This window comes from Brachyhypopomus gauderio, unplaced genomic scaffold (assembly GCF_052324685.1).
Source record: "Brachyhypopomus gauderio isolate BG-103 unplaced genomic scaffold, BGAUD_0.2 sc507, whole genome shotgun sequence".
Taxonomy (NCBI): domain Eukaryota; kingdom Metazoa; phylum Chordata; class Actinopteri; order Gymnotiformes; family Hypopomidae; genus Brachyhypopomus; species Brachyhypopomus gauderio.
In genome coordinates, this window is record NW_027507328.1 from 26,894 (window position 1) to 50,145 (window position 23,252).

At 45.6% G+C, this 23,252-nt stretch overlaps 1 protein-coding gene across 1 annotated transcript; it reads left to right on the forward strand.

The window, feature by feature from the left end:
• The first annotated feature begins 5,248 nt into the window (after positions 1 to 5,248).
• On the forward strand, positions 5,249 to 23,228 carry LOC143506798 (fibroblast growth factor receptor 2-like). Its single transcript, XM_076996406.1, has 6 exons — positions 5,249 to 5,939; positions 8,113 to 8,365; positions 16,002 to 16,268; positions 16,976 to 17,050; positions 20,244 to 20,413; positions 21,990 to 23,228. Exons 2-6 carry the CDS (start codon positions 8,185 to 8,187, stop codon positions 22,359 to 22,361), a joined length of 1,065 nt encoding a protein of 354 aa, XP_076852521.1. The 5' UTR covers positions 5,249 to 5,939; positions 8,113 to 8,184; the 3' UTR covers positions 22,362 to 23,228.
• Positions 23,229 to 23,252: the final 24 nt, after the last annotated feature.

Genomic DNA, 23,252 nt, shown 5'->3' on the forward strand with positions numbered 1-23,252 from the left:
CTGTGCTGGTGGTGAAGGTGCCAAGGCTGTGGGATGTGGTCATTGTTGAGCCTTTCCTACCCCCGCATCTAAAGACTGAGGAGATATGTTAGCCCCTCCCTCTAATTCCTTTCTCTAATGTTTATTTTGAAAATAGACAAACTATGACAGATTGTTTACTTTCCCCATGACAAATGCTTGTGATATCAGATCTCATTTCTAAATTTAATTATGAAGAATGGTTTTCATTTGTTTTATAGGGCATCTAAACAGTTAAGGCATGTAAGTATTGACTGAATGCATTAAAACATTAAGATGTAATCAATACCAAGAGTTCTTATTTCAGTTCAGTTAGATGTTGTCACAACAAAACGTCTTTGGTGACAATGAGTAACAAACACACTGAGTTTAACATTTTTGCATTTTACTTTATTTTTTACTTGATTACATTAGGCTATTTGATTACATTTTTGCAAACTGATTTGTCTTTCAGTTGAATCTGTTTGAAAATAACTTGATAAACCATTGGTTTAGCAAAACCGTGTTTTTATTCTTTCTACAAAACTCTGTTTTCCCAGAAGTGCAAACAGAAACATAAAAATCATAAATTATATGCATTGATTAACCAGAGAATGGGGTATTGGATGGGTGATTTATAAGTTTGGTTAGGAATCTGTGAAAGAGTTACTGCAAATGTTTAGCTCTACTTCCTGCTTCCCCAGACAGATCAGAGTTATGGGTCCATCACTGTCAGCACTAATGCTTAATCTATTCTAATGACCACACATGCTAGAGATGACCTGCTCACTCCAGCCAGGACATGCTATCGTTATCACCCACAGAAAAGCACGTGAATGTCTAATTCCATAGATTTACAATGGATTCACATGCACTGCCGTATATTTAGCTAACGGGCTAGATGAAGACGAACTCTTGTGAGACGAGTTTGTGGTACCTAGCAGAACATGCAGTTTATCAGGAGGACGTCAAGTTAACTAAACCTCTTGTATGCCTCTTCATTCAGAACTTGACTAATGACTAATGACTCAGAATAGCCTTGACTAGACCGTCACCTCTTCTACTGACCATGCCTAGATCTTCACCTCTTCTACTGACCATGCCTAGATCTTCACCTCTTCTACTGACCATGCCTAGATCTTCACCCATTCTACCAATATTGCATAAGCCAAACATAGCACTCTCCCATACCATTCACTATTGATATTTCCAAAGCCACACCAAGGCATCAATATCCCGTGTCTTCCAGATGACCAAAAGCTCAGATAAAGTGCTTCTCATCATTGGCCTGGGATTATGAGCACAAAAAACAGCCACATAATTACTGCAGCAGAAAAGACTCACAGCTCCATATGTTTGTAAAGGAAGCACATGCTATTATATCAGTTCCTTTTTTATTTCTCAAAAACATACATGTAAATATGTGTTTTATAAAACATACACAAAACAAACAAACATGTGGCTTGATGGTCTGATGTGTCAAGTCTAATGTAGTCTGTCACTGTAACTCTTTTATTAAAGACTCTACTCTGTCTTTGTCTCTACATAATTAGGTTGTCCAGGACTTTATAGCAGCATGGCAGGCACTGTACATTCACTCTAAATCAGTTATTAGAGTTTTAGTTAAAAGTTGAAGTTGCCCATTTGAACATAGCAGTTTGTCCAAATGCTTTATTCAATACTCTATTGATTAGAGCATATTATGTTACATAATAGGTACTTATAATTCTGGAAATAAACTTGTACATTCATGTAGATATTTAAGCAATAAATAAATAAATGAATCAGTAAAAATAACAACTCTGAACTGAGCAGCTATATTGCTGTTTATCCTCCTACAGACACCAGAAAAGCCTGATGACACAAATGCAAGTTATTTTGAGTCCATTGGCCAAGTTATTCCTGGAATGTGGCTGCCTAACCCTCCACCCCCAATCCACACACACATGCGTGCACACACATCAGATACCTGCAGGGTCAGGGTGCGATGTGTTCAGGGAGTGGCCTGGCTGATTGAGATGTGTTGTAGTAAGGCCGGGGAGGGCTAATGACACTGGAAGGTGCTTGACGAGTGGAGCAAAGAGCCGATCTGTCAAACAAATCACTGCACACTGGCGTTTATGGCTCATTCACGTTCCAGCGACCTGCTGCCCAGAGCCACTCGTCTTCTACTGCGTCTCCAGCAGCTCCCAGTTCCCTCCATCTACTTCACTGTAGTATCTGTGTGTCTGCCGTGTTTCATGTGACTCACTGTGTGCACAGTGACCAGGCGACACGCATGATGCTACAAAGGACAAAGGCAGATTTAAAAGAACAGAAATTTCAGCCTAAGCCTTCATCAATATGCAGTCTATTTCTTATTTTTAAATGTAATGTCATGAAGGCTTTGTCCAGCTTATCCCCTATGAGTTTCCCCATTATTGCAACTTAATTTTGTCAAGTACATCACAGCGGCGCACCTGGGTCTGTGAAGAATGGCTGAAGGTTTGCTGTGAACTTCCTCCATCCTCTCCTGTCTTAATAAATAAATAATACGTACACCGCTGGGTTTATAGTTCATATAAGAGCTATAAGGTCGTATGCCCACACATGACCATACACATACCATTGCACATTTGTTTTACAGTCAGCACAGGATGTGAGTCATTTAGTTCTGATGGTTTAATTATAACCTGACAAAAATTCATTACAAGACAAGAAACCCTCAGGAGTTTTAGGAAGTCTAAGGGACAGGAAGGGCTAATAGCGAATGTTCTTAAGGGACTGACGACTCACAACATGCGTTAATGCTACAATAGTTAAATCAGTAGCATCAAGTTGTAGGTGGAGAAGACTGTAACACCATGTTGAAACACCAGTAAACACCAGTAAACACCAATCAATCATGTGAATCTCCAGCATGTGGTTTATTATTCGTATGATGACAATGTGACTGAGGACAAGCTAAGTGTACTGAGCTGAGAAACAGATGCATGAGGTGTGTGTGTGTGTGTGTGTGTGTGTGTGTGTGTGTGTGTGTGTGTGTGTGTGTGTGTGTGTGTGTGTCTCTGTGTGTGTGTGTGTGCATGCATAAAGTTGTAGAAGCAAAAGCTCCTTGTTGGTGACATTAAAATCACAGTTTTAAAAAACATTTATTAGTCATCAGTTCATTTATTGTCATAAGTGATCAGTTTTTAATGCTTCCTGAACAAACTGTTTGAAAACATCCTGTTGTTATGAATCACTGAACTAAATTAAAAATTATACATTTATCAATCATCCATAAAAACTTGCATTTGTCTACCTTTGCACACAGTGCTGTCCTGCATGCAAAAGTCAATAACAGATGAATTGTAAATCCTAAATGGTTTCTCTGTCCACATAGTGGTAAAAACCCTCTGAAAGGTTTGATGTCTGTGCCAGTTGTCGGTTGCCGTAGCAGTAAAGACTAGCTCCATATAATGCTTGATTGACTGCAGGGTAAGGCCACTACCACAACCACTAATGCCACCACTGCAATCGCACTGCTGGGAATTACTACTTCTCCAACGAGGTCCACTCCATGAGTGGGGAATCCACTCACCCACAGGCTCCTCTGTTTGGTCTGCAATTCACACACACACACACACTGGGCTGGGCCAGGCTGGGCCGGGCTGGGCTGGGCTGAACTGGCATATTGAGAGGTTTTGTTTTCAAAGACAAACTGTGCAAACAAATGGCACAAATCAATCAGAAGCTGCTTTCAGAGCAGGAGGGAAAGACAAATGGTGTAAAGACTCTGGTGCCAGTGTTCCCAGTTCAGCAGGAGTGAAACACCTCCCTGATTGATGAGCTCACACTAATAACCAGAGATTAAGTCAATGGCAGCATGGCCTCATAATGACCATTAAACTCACTTTTACACCGTTATTATTCAGCTATGCTAATTCTCCGGTTTATTACCCCAGATGTGTTAGTGGTCTTTCCACTGGAACATGATGGTCAAGAATGGTCTGTGAAATCACCAGCTGCTTAATGCAGTGGTGTAAGACTTATGTTAGTACTGGGTGTTTTAATACAGTGGTGTAAATGTTAAGTTAGTAGTGGGTGTTTTAATACAGTATGCTGTAAGAAATATTTGAAGATAATTAGGCAGGTATTATTAAATTCAAGATCCCACACCAAATTTTTTTTCTTAATTTTTATAGATATTTCTGTTTTTATAGATAGTTTTGCTTATAAAATGGCCAAAGATAAACTTTTTCCATGTCATAAGTTGAAAATAACTAATATGAAAAGATCCACCAAACTTGTCCAATCAAAAAAATGTAAAAAAAAAAAAAAAAAAAAAAAAAAAAAAAACCAGCTCAGCGGTTGTAGTCCAGTTAGGACATTAGTACCTTAATAATATATCTCATACTTTTGGTAAAAAATGAAGCACATAAATCAGCATAAATCAGGGCTGCACAACCCATGGACACCTGCAACTCCGCTCTGTTGCCTACACCTCCTCCCCTACCCCACCTGAGATCTCACCTTTTCTGGAGCTGTGTGTGATGGCTTTACTGAAAAAAAGGGGGAGAAAATGGAGGGGGTGGGAGAAAATGAGTGACAGTGAGTGAGTGAGAGAGACAGAGAGAGAAAGAAAACAGAGCAGGTTGTGTCCATTGATGCAGTGCCCTGTAACACCTTCATTAGCTGCCCCGTGAAAGAGGGGGGTTTCATTCTGAAGGAAAAACAGGAGAGCAGGAACTCTTTCTTAGAGGGGGAGAGAAAAATAAATGGTGAAAAATAACCACTCCCTCCTCTCTCAGACTCACACTACTTTTTTTTGGGGGGTGGGGGTCCTTGAAAAGACCCTATCCAATGGAAGAGACAGCTTGAAGAGAGAGAGAAGCACAGCATGGGGGCCCCTCTGTCTCTGACGTTTAGGGGTCATTGATTAAGCACCCACCCCCCCGCCCCGCCCCCACACTCCTCGTGAAAAAGCTCAGAGACCCCAAGAGTGAGCTGCACGAGTTACACGACGAAACTCACAAAGCACTCTACGCATAGCCTATGTAGAATAAAGTGAACGCCACCACACTGATTTGAGTATGTGTGTGATTACTGCAGAGCAAGACGCTCTCTGTTCAATCTCTATTTTTATGAAGATCATTTAAAACCGAAATCATAAAAAACGACGGAGCACTGGGCAGATTTATTGTGTTCTGGTTTAACCGCTAGGCGGCGTTATTGCAAATAGAGGTGGATGTAGAGGTACCGGGGGAGGGGGCCCGTGTGGGGGCCAGTGTGCGGGCGGACTAATCGCCACTGCGTTTGGGTCGAGCAGGCTGCGTCTGGTCCTACAAGCGAACTTGGTTTCTCACATTTTTGATTGGCGGTGGAGTCTAAAACTATAGTCAGGAAACGGCTCGTATTTCAGGGGGGAGTGACATGTGGAGGGAGAGAGAGAGGGAACGTAAGACGGAGGAAAAAAACCCGTAATCCTGACAAAGCGTCTGAGAACAGAACCAAGATCCTCGGAGACTTTCAGATGTGAGGAGTGTTGGATGTCCGTGGATAGAGAGATGTGTCCCCACAGCAGACACCCATTAGCGCTCATACTTCATCTCTTCTCCTTGTAGGACACTCGGATCTTCTAGGACACTCGGATCTTGGTCGCTGCTCTTTTGGGAGGCAAAAACTTGGAGGAGACCAGAAAAGTTTCGGGGACGCAAGTTTTTCAAAACGCTTTGGACGGATTTACAGAACACGACGGGATTTGATCAGTACCGCACTCTTAAAAAACATGCGGACCTAAAACGGACCCGCGACTGTTTTACTGTGATTCTGACTTTTTGTTCCGTGGATTTTTGGAATAGTGAAGAATCGGAACTTTGCATTTTAGTTGCAAAGTGGGAATAACCAGGCGCTCCGCTGGCACCTCGGCTCATCCCGCCTGGTTCTTATGATCCAGAACCGGGCTGCTTCAGTCCGCCCCGGTAAGCTCTGATTGGGTTTTGCGGGGTTAATGTTGAAATAACGTAAACAAATAGCACGTCAGATCTAGAGACGTTTTCCAGTTTCCAGTGAGAAGTGGGTTAAACGTGCTGAAATACACGAGCCACACACTTTATCTCAGGTCTCCTGGACCTGCATGTTTGTCAGGCGTACTCGGGCCTAGCTGCTGTGATTTAGGCTCGTTTGTATCTGCTTCATGTATGATATCATATGACCATGCAAGAAAGCCCAGCTGCATTTACACGGTTTTCCAAATATGTCTGATTTTGCACGATGTGCACCTGGAGAAGTAATTTGCAAAAAAATTAAGACGAATTACTGGTGACACACTGGACGGGATGATGGGTAGAGTTGTAATTAAGGATATGGCCATTGATGTAATCAATTAAAAATGTAAAAGGTTTGATCTAAGCTTTGGGCTACTACGATTTTGACATGAAATTTAACTTACCATCTAGTTTAACGTTAGTCAAACAGTTCTCAATAATAAAACTAGAGTTAAGCACATTCCCTCTTATGGGAGCATCTGGGTTTAGATAAGATTAAACATTTAGTTAGATAGGATGACCGATTAATATTTATCACCTTAAAGAGATTACCGTTACTGAGGCTAAATGGTTTATTTGCATTGAAACACGCTCGTAAATCTCTGAGGACATTTAGTGTGTTTTCCTTGTGTAAATGCAGAGTAATGTGAACGTGAGTATGATGGTGATGAGCTGGGGTAAACGCCTGGGGATTAGAGAAGAGTTCAGGATGAGTGTTTTATCTTCCGCAGTTAGAAAGTTTTAAAAACGTTTAGATGCTTATTTCTTACCCAACAGAGAGTAAATTAGAAGTGCGCAATTAAGTTAATGTTATTAATTTCTTATTAGGACAGGAGAAAGTTGTTTACCTTTATTGCATATATTTTACAAAGGGTAGAACGACTGTGCACTATATTATATTTTTATTTATAACTATATTTAAGCAGGGTCTTGGCTGTCAGAGTTAGTAAAACTGATTCAATAAATTATAGGATTCTGCTTGACAACGTCTCTATCTCAGTAAGGTGGGAGGCAGGGGTTGTAGAGAAACTGCCCGTTTACGGTATGAGGTCAGCTGAGATCACTTATCATTGTGTTCAAACGTAGTCCAGTCCGCACTTCCCACGCTGCAGGAGTAACGAGAGCAAACGGATCGATGGCGCCCAGCTGGGCTCGTGCGCGCTGTAATATCGCGCGTGACCTGTCCGGAGATTGGGCCGAGCGGAGTCCACACAGGTGTGTCTCTCCGAGAGAGACGTGCGTGTCTGTGAACATCCACAGCGTGTGTTTAATATCTCCAGGTGCTTACGGCCTTAACGCTAAAGTTCTGCTAAAAGTTCTGCTGGGCGCAAAGATAGCTAGTTAGGTAGCCCGTTTTAAATTTCATCGAGGTTTTATTTTGGCTGTTGACATAAGAGGTCATAGGTTTTGTGTACAACTAAATGTTAAATTTAATGGTCAGTACACACACATATATATATATATATATATATATATATATATATATATATATATATATATATACTAATTGTTATTATAAGAAGTGTTGATACATTTATATTTATTGTGGTCATAAATCTCTTGAAATTTACTTTAAGCATTGCTGCAGGTCGTTGTTTTAAGCAATCTACCTGTTCATAGAGAAAAACGAGATTAAGATATGAACAATTTTGATCCACGCCTAGCGCTTTTTATACAGCTGTAGGTGGATAGGTGTGAACAGAGAGGTAGTGCTATATTATCAGTACTTTGGCATGTCTGTGGTAAAGCTTGTTTGACAGCATTTTGAGACATAGATTTGTAACTTCTTTGTTTCTCACACAAGTATAGCCACTTGTTGATGGTATCATCTGAATAAGAAAGATATATCAGTTGTTGACAAGTAACTTTAAATTGGTCAGCACCATTGTGCATCAACTGGCTAGATTTGCACTTTGTTGTGTATACATCACTATTAACTGTTCTGAACACACATGAATAATGTAGTGTGTTCTCAAATTGTTCTCTTCCACTTCATTTCTTGAATTCCCTTTTCTGTGTTGTGACTTCACTGTGTTTTTATCTTGTCAATTGCCTGTTGTCTCCTGTGGCACTTCTGTGACCCAGCCCCCTTTCTCCTCTGCCCCAGGTGATTGGAGGGAATTCCAGTGAGTGAAGGGCCTGGACAGCCTGCAGTTCATGATTTGGTGGAGGTCCTCAGATGGGATCAGTGTCCAGGGGGAGGTGGAGGAAGGGGGGATGGGGCAGCACGCAGGCCGCTGACGGGATGTCCGCCCGGGCGTGGCTTGTGGGGGTGCTCCTGCTGTTGACCCTGGCGACGACTTCCGTGGCGCGGCCGCCCGTCAAGGCCAGCGGAGCGGAGGAGGCCGCACTTCTGGAAGGTGAGTACTTGGGAGGGAACGGCCAGGGGTGGTGTGTTCGTCTGGAGGTGAGAGAGAGAGAGAGAGAGAGAGAGAGAGAGAGAGAGAGAGAGAGAGATAGTGGAACACAGAGAGAGAGAGAGAGAGAGAGATAGTGGAACACAGAGAGAGAGAGAGAGAGAGAGAGAGAGAGAGAGAGAGAGAGAGAGATAGTGGAACACACACACACAGAGAGAGAGAGAGAGAGAGAGAGAGAGAGAGCTCTTCTGTTACGCTTAAAGAAAAGAGAAGGAGTAGGAGCGGGAGAATGGGGTGTAGAATGCTTCACGAGCTCTGCCGTTCAGTCACGCGGGGGTTGAACACGCACACTCTGGGGGCTGAGCACAGAAACCTGCTTTCTGTAGACCTGCCAGATCTGCTCCTGTCTCCTGTTCAAAAGCACCAAGTAGTAAAGCATTTCTGTTTTTATTTTGGGAAGTGTTAAAGAAAGATGGACTGAGAGAAGGAAGCTGTGCATCCACACACTTCAGAGGCAGGATGCTTCATTTGCAGCCTGTATTGATTCTGACTGATTTTTTTTTTTGCTCTTCAACTTTTCATGCGTGGTATGTTTTCGCTTTGCTGGAACATAAACCGGGCCTCATGGGTCGGCCTGAGAAGGTCAGAGATTTAGGCTTTGGGTGGAGACGGTGAGTCTGATGTGTTCTAGGAGCTCTCAGACTTGTGAAATCTTGCTGCATAAAATCGAGCCTTGCACAAATTTCTTTTGACAACCCCTAAATGCCACTGAGATGCTATTTTTGATGTTTTCACCTTTTTTCCCCTTACTGGGCTTCAGTTGGGTGACTCCATATAATAAAATACCTCCACCGACAGTGGCTAGTTTTTAAGTGTTGTGTTGGGAAAGATTTTTGTTTCTTTTTCTGCTGGCTCTACTTGTGACGGTTCTCTTCTTTTCTCAAATTTTCTCCCTCTCTGTCAGTCTGGGTCTAGTGCTACTCCAAGCTGAGGACCACACACACACAAGCAGGCATGTACTCCCCACCCAAGCTTTAGTTTGTTTGGGAAGAAAATAAACCTCTGCTCAGACGGCAGAGAGCTGGAAACGTGACAGTCCTCATCCGTTTTTCTTGTCCTTTTCCCCTTAATTTTCCCAAATCTGGGATGTGGTTTGTCTGTGTCCTCATCCTATGGCCTGTTAAAATGCCACCACTCCTTAACTGAGTTCCTGGGAAGAATGCTTTTAAGGTTCTTCCAGCAGAAACAAAAACTTATAGTTTATATTAAAACTTATAGTCACTTATAGTTTTTCTTAACTATAGTCAAGAAAAGAAAGACTATAGTCGCCATACGTGTATATGGTGTTGGTAATGTTGCTGGTTCATGTTGCTGTTGGAACACATTACCCTCAGTACACGCTGGCTAATAAATAACTGAAGCCATTTTGCTGAGTAAATCAGCACACTGTCAGGCTTTCATCACTGTGTTGAATTATAAGAGACTGAAACTGTCATTTAAGAATTCACCACCCTCTCTGGTCTTTCTAATCAAATGCCCTTTGCCCTTAAAGTTCATCTGCAAAAATCCATTTTGGTCCACCAACCAGCTGTCCTGCTTGTTCTGTGCATTTAAAAAGGAACTTGGACTTTTTAAGTTGGTCGAAGTCAAGTCTGCATACTCAGTTGCTTTTGTTTGTTTTAGGTCTCCTGTCGCAAATTGTCAAACTGTTTAATACACGTTGCCCGTCTCTAATCACACGAGTGAGGAGCACCGTGTCCTGTGCTGCTGGCCCACTGGGCTGTTTGGAAAGGTGGAGTGCTCAGACCACAGTGGTCACATCTTTTCCCACGTGTGTCTGATAGCGCTCAATTTTAGATTCTTATATTCTAGAAATTAGATTTAGATTTTTAGATTCTTCAGACTTGGTGGGCTTGTTTATTTAAAAACTTTAGCAGAATTCCAGTGGAGGAGAACAACGGAGCAGTATTATTTAGACTATTATGGAAAAAGGTTTTGACTAAATATTTTTGGCAAAATAGCTGTAACATCACTTGTTTTCCGTCACATTATTAGTTTGGGCCAAGTCACCTGCGAGCGTGCTCTCCTAGGAACGGGACACGCCGGCTATCCTTTCAGTCTGGTAATTAGCCCCTGGAGGTGTGTCACACAGGCCCCGCCCCTTTCAGTCTGGTAATTAGCCCCTGGAGGTGTGTCACACAGGCCCCGCCCCCGTGCTGCCAGCACCCTCTGGGAGGGCCTGGCTGTGTCTCTCGCAGTGGGAAGTCTCAGAGACGGCATATCAGCATATCAGCGTTCCCACCGAGGGCGTAATAGTTGAGGTGGCGTGTCCCAGGCGAAACCAGCATCGGTTTCACTTAATCCGGGCCTTGTGCAAGTCCGTCCGCCTGCTGTGTTCAACCAATCATCGCGTGGCACTAACTGTCTGGCCAGGGTGTTCTTAAACAGCCTTTCAAATAGCTGCACCCCCTTCCCCCTCCTCCCTTTTCCTATTAAGATTTGTGGTCAAGACTGAGAGGATGATCAGAATAGCGAGTTAGTCACTGGGAGTAGAGAAAAGCAGTGTGAAGTATGGCAAAGCTATAGCGCCTAAATGCAAATGAGGTGGGGGCTGTAGTGCCCAGCGAAGTTCTTGAGCTCTTCTGTCTTTGCACGCCAGTGTCTTCGTCGGGTTTGTGGATGTTCCTTGTACATTCTTGGTTGGAGTTGGAGTCTGAAAGTCTTAGAAACTATGGTGGCTCGGTACGGATCATTGAATCGTTTGTATTCTGCGAGGTATTTACTCCAGCTGGAGTGATCGTGGCAGTCCTGTCCACTCAGTACAGACGAGAGACAAAGTGAAACACGAGTTGATTGTTGTTTACAACTTCGACCGGAGATCCCGAGTGCCGTTTCCCCAGCTTTCCTCATGTCTCCCTCGCCCAGCCCTTCTGTTTTCTCCATCCACCCATCCTTCTCCTCTCCCTTTCACCCCCGCAGGTCTCTCCCGCACTCCTCCCCTCCGTGGAACCCAAACGCTGAAATTGAGAATACCTAAAACCTGTAGTGCCAGTGTGGTGGGGAGCAGTGCCCCAGTGACGAGGTGACAAAATACACAAGCCTCTTCAGGTCAGAGCTGCTTGGCCTGGTACGCCAGCTTTAAACGAGGCATCTAAAGACAGGGCTGGGAGAACCTTTCTGCCTTTAAGAGTCAAAGCTTTCATATTTTAAATGTTTTTCTGTTTTTATTTCATGAAGCAGTGCGTCAAATATTAGACCCGACTGATTTAACAGACAAAGTGACATAACAAAGTGATGTCTGTTCACCAGACTAGAACAAGAAACATTAGTCGAACACTTCGATATTTATTTTTGTTATTGATAAAAAAAAAAAATTATTTTATAGATAGAGAACTGCTGTAGCTGTAGAGTTTGAGTGTCCTTGGCAGGCTCTGGAGAGCTCCACTCTCCTGGGGGGGGAGCGTACGCTCCTGCCCCGTTTCCTCATGACGTGAGTGAGGCGATGGGGAAGCAGGGGATGGGGGTCTGGGTGGGGCAGGTGGCCACAGATACTGCCCCGTTAATTGCCTGCGTCCATTTATGGCGCTGTTCGTGCTGCTTCACGGCATCCTGCCCTCCGTCTCTTAGTAAATAAGTGTGTGCTATGAACGTGTATAGGACACCTGGCTGATAAGGTCCTATAAAAGCTGAATGTGTTGACTTGGCACGACAGGCAGATGCTGTAAGTCCTGGTTGAGCCTCATCAGGTCTGGCCATATATGTGATGTTTGTTTTGGGACTGTTCATGCTCAAACTGGTGCCACCCGGAGCTTACTTCCGCCAAATCACAATGGTCATCCGGATCTGGGCACTTTTGGAGGGAAATTTAGCCAGTGAGAGATCTCCAAGGGGCCCGGATTATTGTCTGGCCGACGGTTGCCGAGGGCGCCCCTGAGAGATTTGTGCCCTTTGGCTGGGCAAGCATTGTCATGACGATAAAGCCAGCAGGAATTAGAATTTGAAAGGCGTCTGAGATTAGAATGGGGGTGGAGCTGGGGAAGAGGCGTCCGATCTCAGTAGCCTATGGGAAATGGACAGGGTGAGAAAACGAGGAAGGAGGAGAGAAAAAGGAGTGAAAAGGGGGTAAAAGGAGTGGGGGGGGGTAGTGTGTGAATAGGTATGTATGCTCGCAGGGACACAGCAGTGCTGCAGCCTCTTGAAAGTTAGGACTGCAGCGTTGCTTACCCTGGACATATCGGCTGTGTGGGTCTGGGTTTACTGGGAGGAGGATGGAGGAGGAGGAGGAGGTGTCTAGGGTTAGGAGAAGAGGATGGTGTGGAGAAGGTGAAGAGCTGAAGTGAGCAGTGGCCTCTGCTCTGTGTTTCCCTGCTGACGGAGAACTGGGTGAGAATTGGGCCATCTCTGTGTCTGCGACCACAGAGGTGAAAATAAGAAAAGACGTGGGAACGTGAGTGGCTGTTGACACTTGGTCAACACGTTTGGTGCTGACGGCTGTGCGCATGCTCCAGTCTCACGTAGGCCCAAGGGCCAAAACACACCCAAACCCCAAACACCAGGGGATCTGCTCATTTACGCTGATTCTCTGTCTCCCATTATTTTTTTATCTTCTTTGTCTTCCAAATGGAACATACCATGGGAATGTATACAGCCTTTTTTGCCATTCCCGTGAAGAATCTGGAATTTGGAGGATAGCAGAGGGTCCCCCACTAGGCAAGTGTTGGGGTCATGGGGTGATGGGGTCACAGGTCAAGGGTGAGGGGTGAGAGGGATAGGAGGTGTTGACGGCAAAGAACAGATGTGCCAAACTGAAAGTCAGGAGAAGACGCAGGCTGCGGCAGATGTTTGAAGGTATATTGGAGGTATATTGGCTAAGGAGATATATTGCGATGTTTACCTTTCTTGAACCTTCCTAAAGCTTTTGTTTGTTTTTTCGTGGCTAAAGTTCTGCATTTTATTAGGATCTCAATTGGTGGCTGGATTGAGAAATCAAGAGTTTCAGCAAAAGAAAAGTTCAAAGACCTGACAAAATGAAGAAACGTGAAGAAACATGAGGGTTTTTGGGGCTCAATTAACATGTAGTTTCGCATTGACCAAAATAAATCCCTCATAATTGGTGAGAGAATCATCTACACCTGAGAGCTCATTCTTATTGCTCTTTCTACTTTTCGGTATCTTCTGGAGTTTCTGCCTCTCATGTCCACACGGACACCTCTGTACTGGCCAACTACCACAGCAGTCTCCATCACAGGCAGTCTGGGCCCTTGTGGCAACCACTGGACGCCCAACTTGGGCTTCTCTGAGTATCGTGTTCTACATCTGTCATGTTTCTAATGAGCTTCTGCTGGAAACAGGCCCTGTGTATCTGCACAACATTGCTTCCGACCGGGCCTGTTTCACACAATAGAAGGAAGTGCACAGTCAATAACAGTTAACTAACAGTGCACCAAATGGAGGCCCCTGGAAACATAAGCCACTGAATGCAGTTCCCATCAATCAACTGCTCCAAAGACTGTGCAGGGTAAACAGGGAGTTAAAAAAGGGACTTAATTATTTCCGGAATGAAGGAAAGCAGAGGGAGGGGGATGGGCTGGAAAAAAACACAATACAGGAACTGTACCTGTGTGGGGCAATGCGCCTGTGGGGAAGGTTTAAAGCCTCGCGCACGCTCCCGGCCCCCTCGAGTCCCATGTGCTAATGTATGGCTGGCTTTCCCTCTTTCTGCACGGGGTTTGCCGCACACACAATAGCCCAGGAATTGGCTCCAGGAGGAGTGTGCTGGACTGCAGTGGAGGCAGGGGGGGCCTCTGCACCACTAATTACGCCTGCATCAGCCAAGAAGCAGCAGACAAGTTCCACCATGCTCTTTCCATACGGCTGCCTTCATTGTTGCATTTTTTTTAAATCTGGAAAGTCTTTTAGACTGTGTTTTAGTGTCTCTCTTTTCCTGACAAAACAACAGACTCTGAGACACAAGCTCATGCTTTCATTCATGTTTTTAGAACGAGTTAAGGGAGGAATTTAGTTTTGTGTTGATGAGGGTTGAATCGTTGGAAGAAGGAGCAGATCCCTGTGTGTAAGAGCACCCATGAAACACTGAATTGGGTAGGATTTCTGTGCCCTGCTTTCAATCATCTGGTTATTTTAATTGGCCCGAAAGCTGATATCCGTGTGGGTGCAGTATCAAGCAGATAGCTTTCACTTCAAGCTTCTCTCCAGACCATACTCGTAAACGCAGAGTGCTTTGGAGGTGAGAGGGCGGCACATTTCGGTGCGGTGGGTTTAAAGGCTCTGTTGAGATGAGCTAGCGCAAATGCTGGTATAGCCTCGGTCAAATGCAGGTGGGATTTCTGGGTGCATGTGTGGGCACAAAAGGTGTATCGCATACTAAGTAGGGCCTTAATTGGCATGCTGCAGAACCATCAGTGCGAGATGTGGTAAAATCTATATGTGAACATGGAGACAGAGTTGGTTCTTACCTTCTCTGACATGTTCATCCAAGTCACTTGTTTTTCTGGCGAGGAAGAGTGTGATTTAATTTCCTCTTGGCTTTGGTCATAAGTATTTGTTGATGGAAGTATTGTGATTCTGCTTTGGTGGAATGCACGTCTGCCCATGGCTTTTTAGAGAGCTGCATACCAGTTGCCTTTGTTACATGGATATTGTTGCATTTACATGCACACTAATACTCCAATCCTACCCCAACAAAAGTGTTATGTAAACACCTTTATTTGATTTCTTTAATTACGTCTTAATTGCAGTAAATCGAGTCCGGTTAACATGCTTAGATTTCTGCCAAATACTTTGATTCATATGGGTGTGTAAATGTTTTTCATGTTTTTGCAAGTGTTGCAACCAGACAAATGCACCAAAATAACAGAGACTAATACCGTGGAAGTTTGACATCAGGTTCTATGAAGAGAATCGAAGCTGTTTCACTGATCTCACGTAAATAGGGTGTTGTCCTTCACCACAGGAGCACTGTGCATGTAAACACTTCAGATGAATTATTGCCATAACCCGATTCTTACCAACTAACGTAGGTATTATGCACGTAAACACGCTCAATAATAACAGTTGAGCAGACTTCGATTTTCAGCAATTCCAATGCTCTTGGCTGGACAATACAAACATAGATTATGTGTAATTGGAAAAATGAATAGACGGTATTGTGTGCTTAAAACCCGGGGCAAGAACAGGACTCATGGACCAAAAGATGCAAACCAGAAGGGAGGGATAAATACCGCCCAGTTCCCTGCAGAATGCTTCATTCATGCCTCTGCACCGATCTTTGCACACGCATCCCCTTCTTGGGTAACCGCATGCTTAAAGGATACAGCACTTAAAGCTAAACCAATGCTTTCTGATTCTTTCTAGTGGTTCTAAACTCGGTTAATGGATTTTTCAAGAACTGCTTTATAAATGGGTTTTCCTTAACGTTTCTACAGCGCCCACCCCTCCCCCCTTTTTTCCGAAACTGATTTCAGGGCCTCTGTGGGGTTATTGTGGTGTGGTGTTTTTTTTCTTCCCTCACACTCTTGCTTGTTTCTCTTCTCTCCCACCTGTCCTCCTCTCTTTTCCTGTGCACCCCACCCCATCTTTCTTTCACTTCTCCCTCCGCCCTTCCCCCTCCGCTCTGCAGAACCTCCGACCAAATGCCAAAGTGCTAAGCCCACCGTGTGCTCCGTGCACCCGGGGGACCTTCTGAAGCTCAGCTGCCCGCTGCCGAAGGCGGCCGCCATCGTCTGGACCAAAGACGGCTCGTCGCTGGGCCCAGACAACCGCACGCTTTTAGAGCGAGAGTGGCTGCAGGTCCGTGATGCCACGCCCAGGGACTCGGGCCTGTACGCGTGCAGCGCCGCCGACACTAGGGGCCGCCACGCACTGTGCTTCATCGTGAACGTCACAGGTGAGACGCGAGGACGGTGGCGGCCGGTGTGATGGGGCCGTCGCTCTCGCTGCGAGTCGATATGGAAAATTGCCATTGAAGGGGCGTCGCATTGAAGGGGCGTCGCATTGAAGGGGCGTCACATTGAAGGGGCGTCACATTGATTTCTCCATTCCATGTTTGGCTGGTTCAGCACCTCTCTTGGTGTCATTTTAAGTGTCAAACTTTTGTGAAAACTTCTATTTGATGTCGCCTTTGGAAACATGCCTTGATGGAAAAGTCTGGATTAGACCCATCTGTTGGGATGATACTGTTGCGTGAGCCGTGTAGTACACAGAGGACATCATGGTTATATTACCTGGGAAGGGAACACTATAACACTATAATTTCTGCTTATGTTAGTCATCTTTAGCAGCGCTCCATTCAACAGTGTTGCAACATTGTGTTCAAAGATTTTCTGAAATTCTTCTATAGCTACTATAGCCCGTTCTTTTTCTCTACCAGATTATACTTTAGATGAAATGTATGTGACTTTAAAACAAAACAATTGCTAATGGCTTTCCCAGGAACCGTTTACTGGCTAGCATAATTGGCATATCATGGACAGTAATTCTTCCGTTTCCAAGTGATTCCTTGAGCAGTTGCGTAGGAGCAGTGCGTGAATGTAGAGGTGTGAACCTCCAGTCAAAGCCAAGCAAAGATTACAGTGTTAACGGTGCTCTCTGCAGATGCCATCTCATCCGGCGATGACGAGGACGACGCCGAGCGATCGGACGATGTCGAGCCTGACAGCGAACGCATGCGTGAGTATCTGGGAACCGGGCGGAACATTCACTGTCGCTGGTGATTGGAGCGCAGTTCAAGAACGAATAAGTTTGTTCTTATTGTTCATTTCACTCAAATTCAGTGTTGGTACCAACATCGGCGCCAGGTTTGTCCCCTTCCTTTCTAATGTGTGCTAAGCAGAATGTTGTTCCCACACACAACATATATTTCAGGTTGGGAATAGTCACAGATAGAATGTCATATTTTCCAGCTGATGTCCTGGACAACATTCCCGTTTTAAAGGCTTCCTTCTCACTTGAGCTTGTGCGTTCACGGTGGGTCTCTGGTTATTGTCGGTGGCTTTGCTTGTGTGGTCTCGGAGGTTCATGGCGTTATGATAGCTGAGGCTGTGCTGATGGAAGAGAACGTTCCTCTTCCAGCCATGTCATCCATCATGTTAGGCTTGTGCTATCTATCTACCGCTGTGTGCACTTTCAGCACAGACGCATTCCTACCGCTCCTTTGCACTCTCTCTCTCTCTCTCTCTCTCTCTCTCTCTCTCTCTCTCTCTCTCTCTCTCTCTCTCTCTCTCTCTCTCTCTCTCTCTCTCCCCCCCCCGCTAGTTCTGTCTCTCAGGTAGATTGGCCTTGTGAAGCCAGTTAGCTTCATCCATGATAAAGCCACCCATCTGCTCTGTGTTCTTGACCTGAAAGGAGACGGGTCCGAGCTGAAAGAGCTCTGTTAATGGGGACTAGGAAGAACCCTGCCGCGTACTCACAATAAGCTGCTTATAAAACAAAGCAAATATGTTCTGTCACATCTAGTAGCTTTGCCATTGTCCAATAATTCAAAAGCAAATATCAAAAAGTTAAAACAAAGCAAGTGGTGGAGAGAGATGTGGAGCAGAGGGTTCAGCTTTTTAGCTAACAGGCATTGGTTTGGATCAAGACCAGCCTGAGCAGGCTATGCAGTCCTGGCCTTTGGCCGAGGATGGGGTGGGGATGGAGTAGGGTGCTCAGGGGGGTGTGGTGTTTAGCATTGTGCTTGGGGTGGTTTCGGGCTCAGTGGGTTGGATCTGTGCCTTGCTGAACCACTCGAAACTCTTTGATATTACTTTGCAGAGAGGGCCTCAGTAACACCAGTCTGAAAAACAACGCTTTTGTCCTTTTTACCAGTATTTCATTTGGTCATCTTTGAGCTCACAGGCCGTGCAGTAAGCATCACTGGACTCCTAAGAGACTTTTTACAGATCGGGCTTTCCAGGAACTGCTATGTGTGGCAAACATAATACGGATCGGATTTTCCAGGAAATGCTTTGACTGTCAGCTTTCTATTTCCGCGATCTCACAGATATTAAGATGCAGTTGAATGTAGTTTATATTGCCATGATTTTCTGCTGCCTGAATGTCTAGCCAATAGTTTGAAACTGACTGCATAGTTTGTGTGCTATCATAAAACATACAAATACTGGCATATTTTTTTAAGCATATTTTAATGTTATTGCCAAAATATGATGTTAAAATATTGATAGAATCCTGGCTGAGATCTTAATTTCGTAATATATGGAGGTTTGATTAAAAAAGTCTGGTGGAGTGCTGGGTCAGTGGGTGGGCAGGTCTGCTTGCCCTCACTCTGGGTTGCCGAGGGTCAGTGGTTTGAAGTCAGGTGATTCCGGACAGGGGCACGGGAGTGCAGCCTTCCTGCCCTTCCTGTTCGGGGGGTCGCGCTCCTCTTCTTCGGCCACGGTTACAGGGTATCAAGGAGGCGCACTGACAGAAAGATGCCAGGTGGCGTTGGGGAGGTCAAAGGGTAAGAGAGAAGGAGAGGGATAGTGGGATAGAGAGGGAGAGAGAGAGAAGGGCAGAGGAAGAGTTCTGCAGAGATGATGAGACCCACAGGAAGGAGATAAAGAATGTGATTGAGGATGGCAGTAGATAGTGTGACGGTGATGAGACACAGCAGGAAGGCCTGAGGGATTACAGCCGATTGTTTTCACGCCCCAAGGAAGACTCCGTTTAAACGTCTGGTATGAAGTTATGCTTGAACTTTCCGGTTGGCACACTAGAACCTATTACCATATTTGTCCTTTTATGGATAGATATAACATATCTGCAGTACTTAACTCAAGACTTGATTATGCTGTGATAATGAGGATAATTTGAGATGAGTAAGGGCTGAGCTCACTGGTGTAATCATTTACTGCTTGTATGCTAGTGGATTCATATGTGTTATGTAATTAGTGGGTTAACCCTGTTATGATTCAGCCTTTCGAAGAACTATGTAGTGAATTCAGACGACGTTTTGAGTGTACACACTTCAGGTTTTTCCTCCTGCCTCACCCCTCCCCCGCCACCTGCCTCACCCCTCCCCCGCCACCTGCCTCACCCCCTCCACCTGCCTCACCCCTCCCCCGCCTCCTGCCTCACCCCACCACCTGCCTCACCCCTCCCCCGCCTCCTGTCTCACCCCTCCCCCGCCACCTGCCTCACCCCTCCCCCACCACCTGCCTCACCCCTCCCCCACCACCTGCCTCACCCCTCCCCCACCACCTGCCTCACCCCTCCCCCGCCTCCTGCCTCATCCGTCTTCCTCGTAGGGTCTCTGTGTGCTTCTGCTGGGCTTTATTATTTGTTTATGAGCAAAACTAAATGGAGATGGTGAAGGTGTGCTTGCTCCCTCTTTTGCTGCATTACACCGGTGCGCATATGTTAGAGTTGTGCTGTGTCTTGAAGAATCAAAGACATGTTAATACCTTTTAAGGCATTGACTCGTAAAAAAAGCATCTTGTCATACAAAGATGTATTAAATTGGTTTACTATTTGAGTAAACTTTTATTATAATTTTATCATAATTAATATAACTAGTCAAACGGCCATAATAAATTTTAGAGCCAGCAAGTGTTGCTGAACATTCTTCTCTGATGTTTCGTCTCCCCCTTTCACGTAAGCATTCAGGGTAAATTGGCTGTTGGACTGGGAAATGCTGTATTTTATGTTGTAAATAATGAGGCTTCCGTGCCTCACGCAGCTACTGAGGCAGCACATAATTGTGAGTTATAGATACAGCAGTGTACTCTTTGTATGCGTAAGGTCTTGAGGGCTACTACTCATATATAAACCAGAAGGTGCAGAGAGCAGGTTGAGGTGGCATGCTGCTGCGCTGTCGTGGACGTGAGGAGGGTTGTGGAGCAGCTGAGCGTGGCTGATGGTGGTTCTCCACGTGTTCCTGCAGGGCCACCACAGTGGCTCTCACCGGAGAAGATGGAGAAGAAACTGCACGCCGTGCCAGCAGCCAACACGGTGAAGTTCCGCTGCGCCGCAGACGGGAAGCCTACGCCCGCGCTGCATTGGCTCAAGAACGGACGGCCGTTCCGGCAGGAGGACCGCATGGGTGGCTACAAGGTAAGCTCCACCCCCAACACCTACACAGACCCCGCCCCGCCCGATCCCCTGGCTTACCCCTGTGCTCCCAGCCGAGCCTTCCCGTCAGCCGCCGACGTGTCAGCTTGTGCAGCAGAAGGCTGTCTGTTCCCGCAAAACAGTAGCGTGGGGAAAGTTCCTGGTGGTTCCTGTGGCCGTTCCCATGAGCACACTGAGCACTGACGAACACGTAGCGCTGTTGTGCTGACAGGCCCCGACGTGAACCCTTTAGTTAAAGTTTAATGGCTGACTGGACTTGAGCTTGGTTGGCTAGCGCACCTTGCCCAGCACACGTGTGCATTTCCTGACCTAAAAGCTGCGCTGGGGCAAACAGAACCGCCTGTTTGGGTAACTGAGAAGAGCCTCATATTCACATTTAAACCACGACTCCAACTCTCCTACACGAGGTCACTTCATCGTATTATGATTGGAACTCTCTTCATAATTAACGTCAACAATGTTGTGGTAAATATGCAGCTCCGTTAATATGGTCACTGCTTCATGTTCTGGGGGCCTGTTATATATAATTGCGGCCTAAAGAAATTGAAAAGTACACAAACTTGTGTACACGGAAGCACACTTTGCCAGTGCTGCTTGGTGTGGTCAGAGCTCATGGTGAACTGCTTCATCAGAGCATTTGCTATTATTCCTTAATTTTTTTTAAAATATGGTAGTCTGTTTTTATTTGTCTTTTGAAATACCTGAGCCCAAGCGTCATGGAAACCTCAAATAGCGCAGTAATGTTTTATTTCTCTTTAGCATGACTTTGATGTTCCTTTTGCCTGAGACGTCCAAAGACCTCCCACAGGACGAGCTTTGTTCTGACTGGACGTGTATTTGCTGGGGTGGTGGGTGGGATTTTTTTGGCATTTTCAAAACATTTTGTGCTGCTCTGCCAAACAGAAACCTTGTGGCACTAAAGTGGTGCTCACTGAAAATGGCCCCTCGTGGATCAGACATGATTTCTAACTTGCTGTTTGTTTTGAACACCATGTTTATGTCTGTCCTTGGTTCATCCTGAATATCGGCGTTCATGGTCAGTAAAGGCAGGCAAGGAGAGGGAGGGTGTCTAAGTTAGTCACTTTCCTACGGCAAGGGCTCGTGCTTCGGGCCGTCTGTCGGCACGCACGGGATTGCTTTTCCCATGATGCCCTGCTTGGAGAGTTGGCTTCAGAGACGGGCACTGAGAGAGCGCCTGCTCCCTGGGTCTGAGAGACACTAGGGACATGATATTAGACACAAATGGTTTCATGGAGTATTACAGTTGAAACTAGTCTGGCCTGAAACAGACTGCAGAAATATATATTAAAAAACACTGGCTATGAACTACAACTTTCCCAGCAAGTTGGAATATTGAGTGAGATTTGAGCTTCTGTTGAGTGAAGCTAGGAAAGCACCCTGTAGAAGGGAGTGAGCGTTGGGTGAGCTTTAGGAGAACTTGGCGTTCATAATGACTTTTTAGGAGTTTTGGCAGTGATATGTAGGGGTACAGAGGAAGTGCTGGGAAAGTTCTGACCACTGGGAAAGTTCTGAGAACTGACTTTTAGTTTTTGTGCAGGTTCGACTCCAGCACTGGACTCTGATTATGGAGAGTGTGGTTCCCTCTGATAAAGGCAACTACACCTGTGTGGTGAAGAACATACATGGCTCCATCAACCACACATACACCCTGGATGTAGTCGGTGAGTACGCTCGTGTGTTGGTGTTTCGCTTTCCCCGCAGGTTTATTATACAGGTGCAGAGTGCATTTGGGGGTCAGGGAGGTGCAGCTAGTCTGAGGGCTGTTGAGGGAACGCTATTACGTTCTGCAAGCTTTGAATGGGCAAATGAGGCCTTAGAAGGGTGTGTGTGTGTGTGTGTGTGTGTGTGTGTGTGTGTGTGTGTGTGTGTGTGTGTGTGTGTGTGTGTGTGTGTGTGTGTGTGTGTGTGAGCCAGCTTGTGTGCAAGTGAGATTCATTATAGTTTGCCCCCGACAACCCTTCCCGAACTTCCTAAACTTGACTCTGAGTTAATAGCCTTTCAAGCCACTCATCCCTACCAGCCTTCCGGAGAAACTCCATCGTCCACATGCTCTACTGAGCCTTTCAAACATCGCATTTCTCAGCCACACACAGTACATGTGAGGAACTGTGAATGAAGTCAGGTTGGCTCTGGTTTGCCGTCACGCGAGCGTCACCATTCAGACTGGTTGCCCAGCGATTCTCTTTGTAGTTCCCATCATTTACGGAAGCATTGTAACGTACGGCCCAGTGTCTGTATGGGAGGTCACTGGTCTCCTAGGACATCTACAGAACGTCTGTGGTCCGACTGCTGTGTCTCCAGTGACCTACAGAGCACTTTTATAGAGCCGTATCCATTAAGAGTTCAGCGTGCGCGCACGCACACACACACACACACACACACACACACACACACACACACACACACGTGCGCGTGTCTAAGGCTGAAACACATAAATGTGTTTTCTCCCCCATTTAGGCCTCCCGCTCTGGCCTAAGTAAAAGCAGTTTTTTTAAAGTGGATCTCTGCTGTTTTACCGCACAGCAGTAAACTGTGTCTGTGGCCCCAGCACGTCCCGCCGGTGCACGGAGAAACTGAAAGGGGCCTTTCAGCTTTATTAGACTGTGTTGTATGACCAAGCGTGCAGGGAGCCTATGAAAGGGACAGAGAGAGACAGAAAAGCAAAAGGCAGCCCACCGTAAATTCTCGGCACTTGAGTCATCGAACACAGCCGGTCTGAGCTGGACCCCAGTCCTACCCCAGCAGGAGCTGTGGGACAGTTAGAAGAGAGAAAATATAGATATATGGGGAGAGAGAGAGA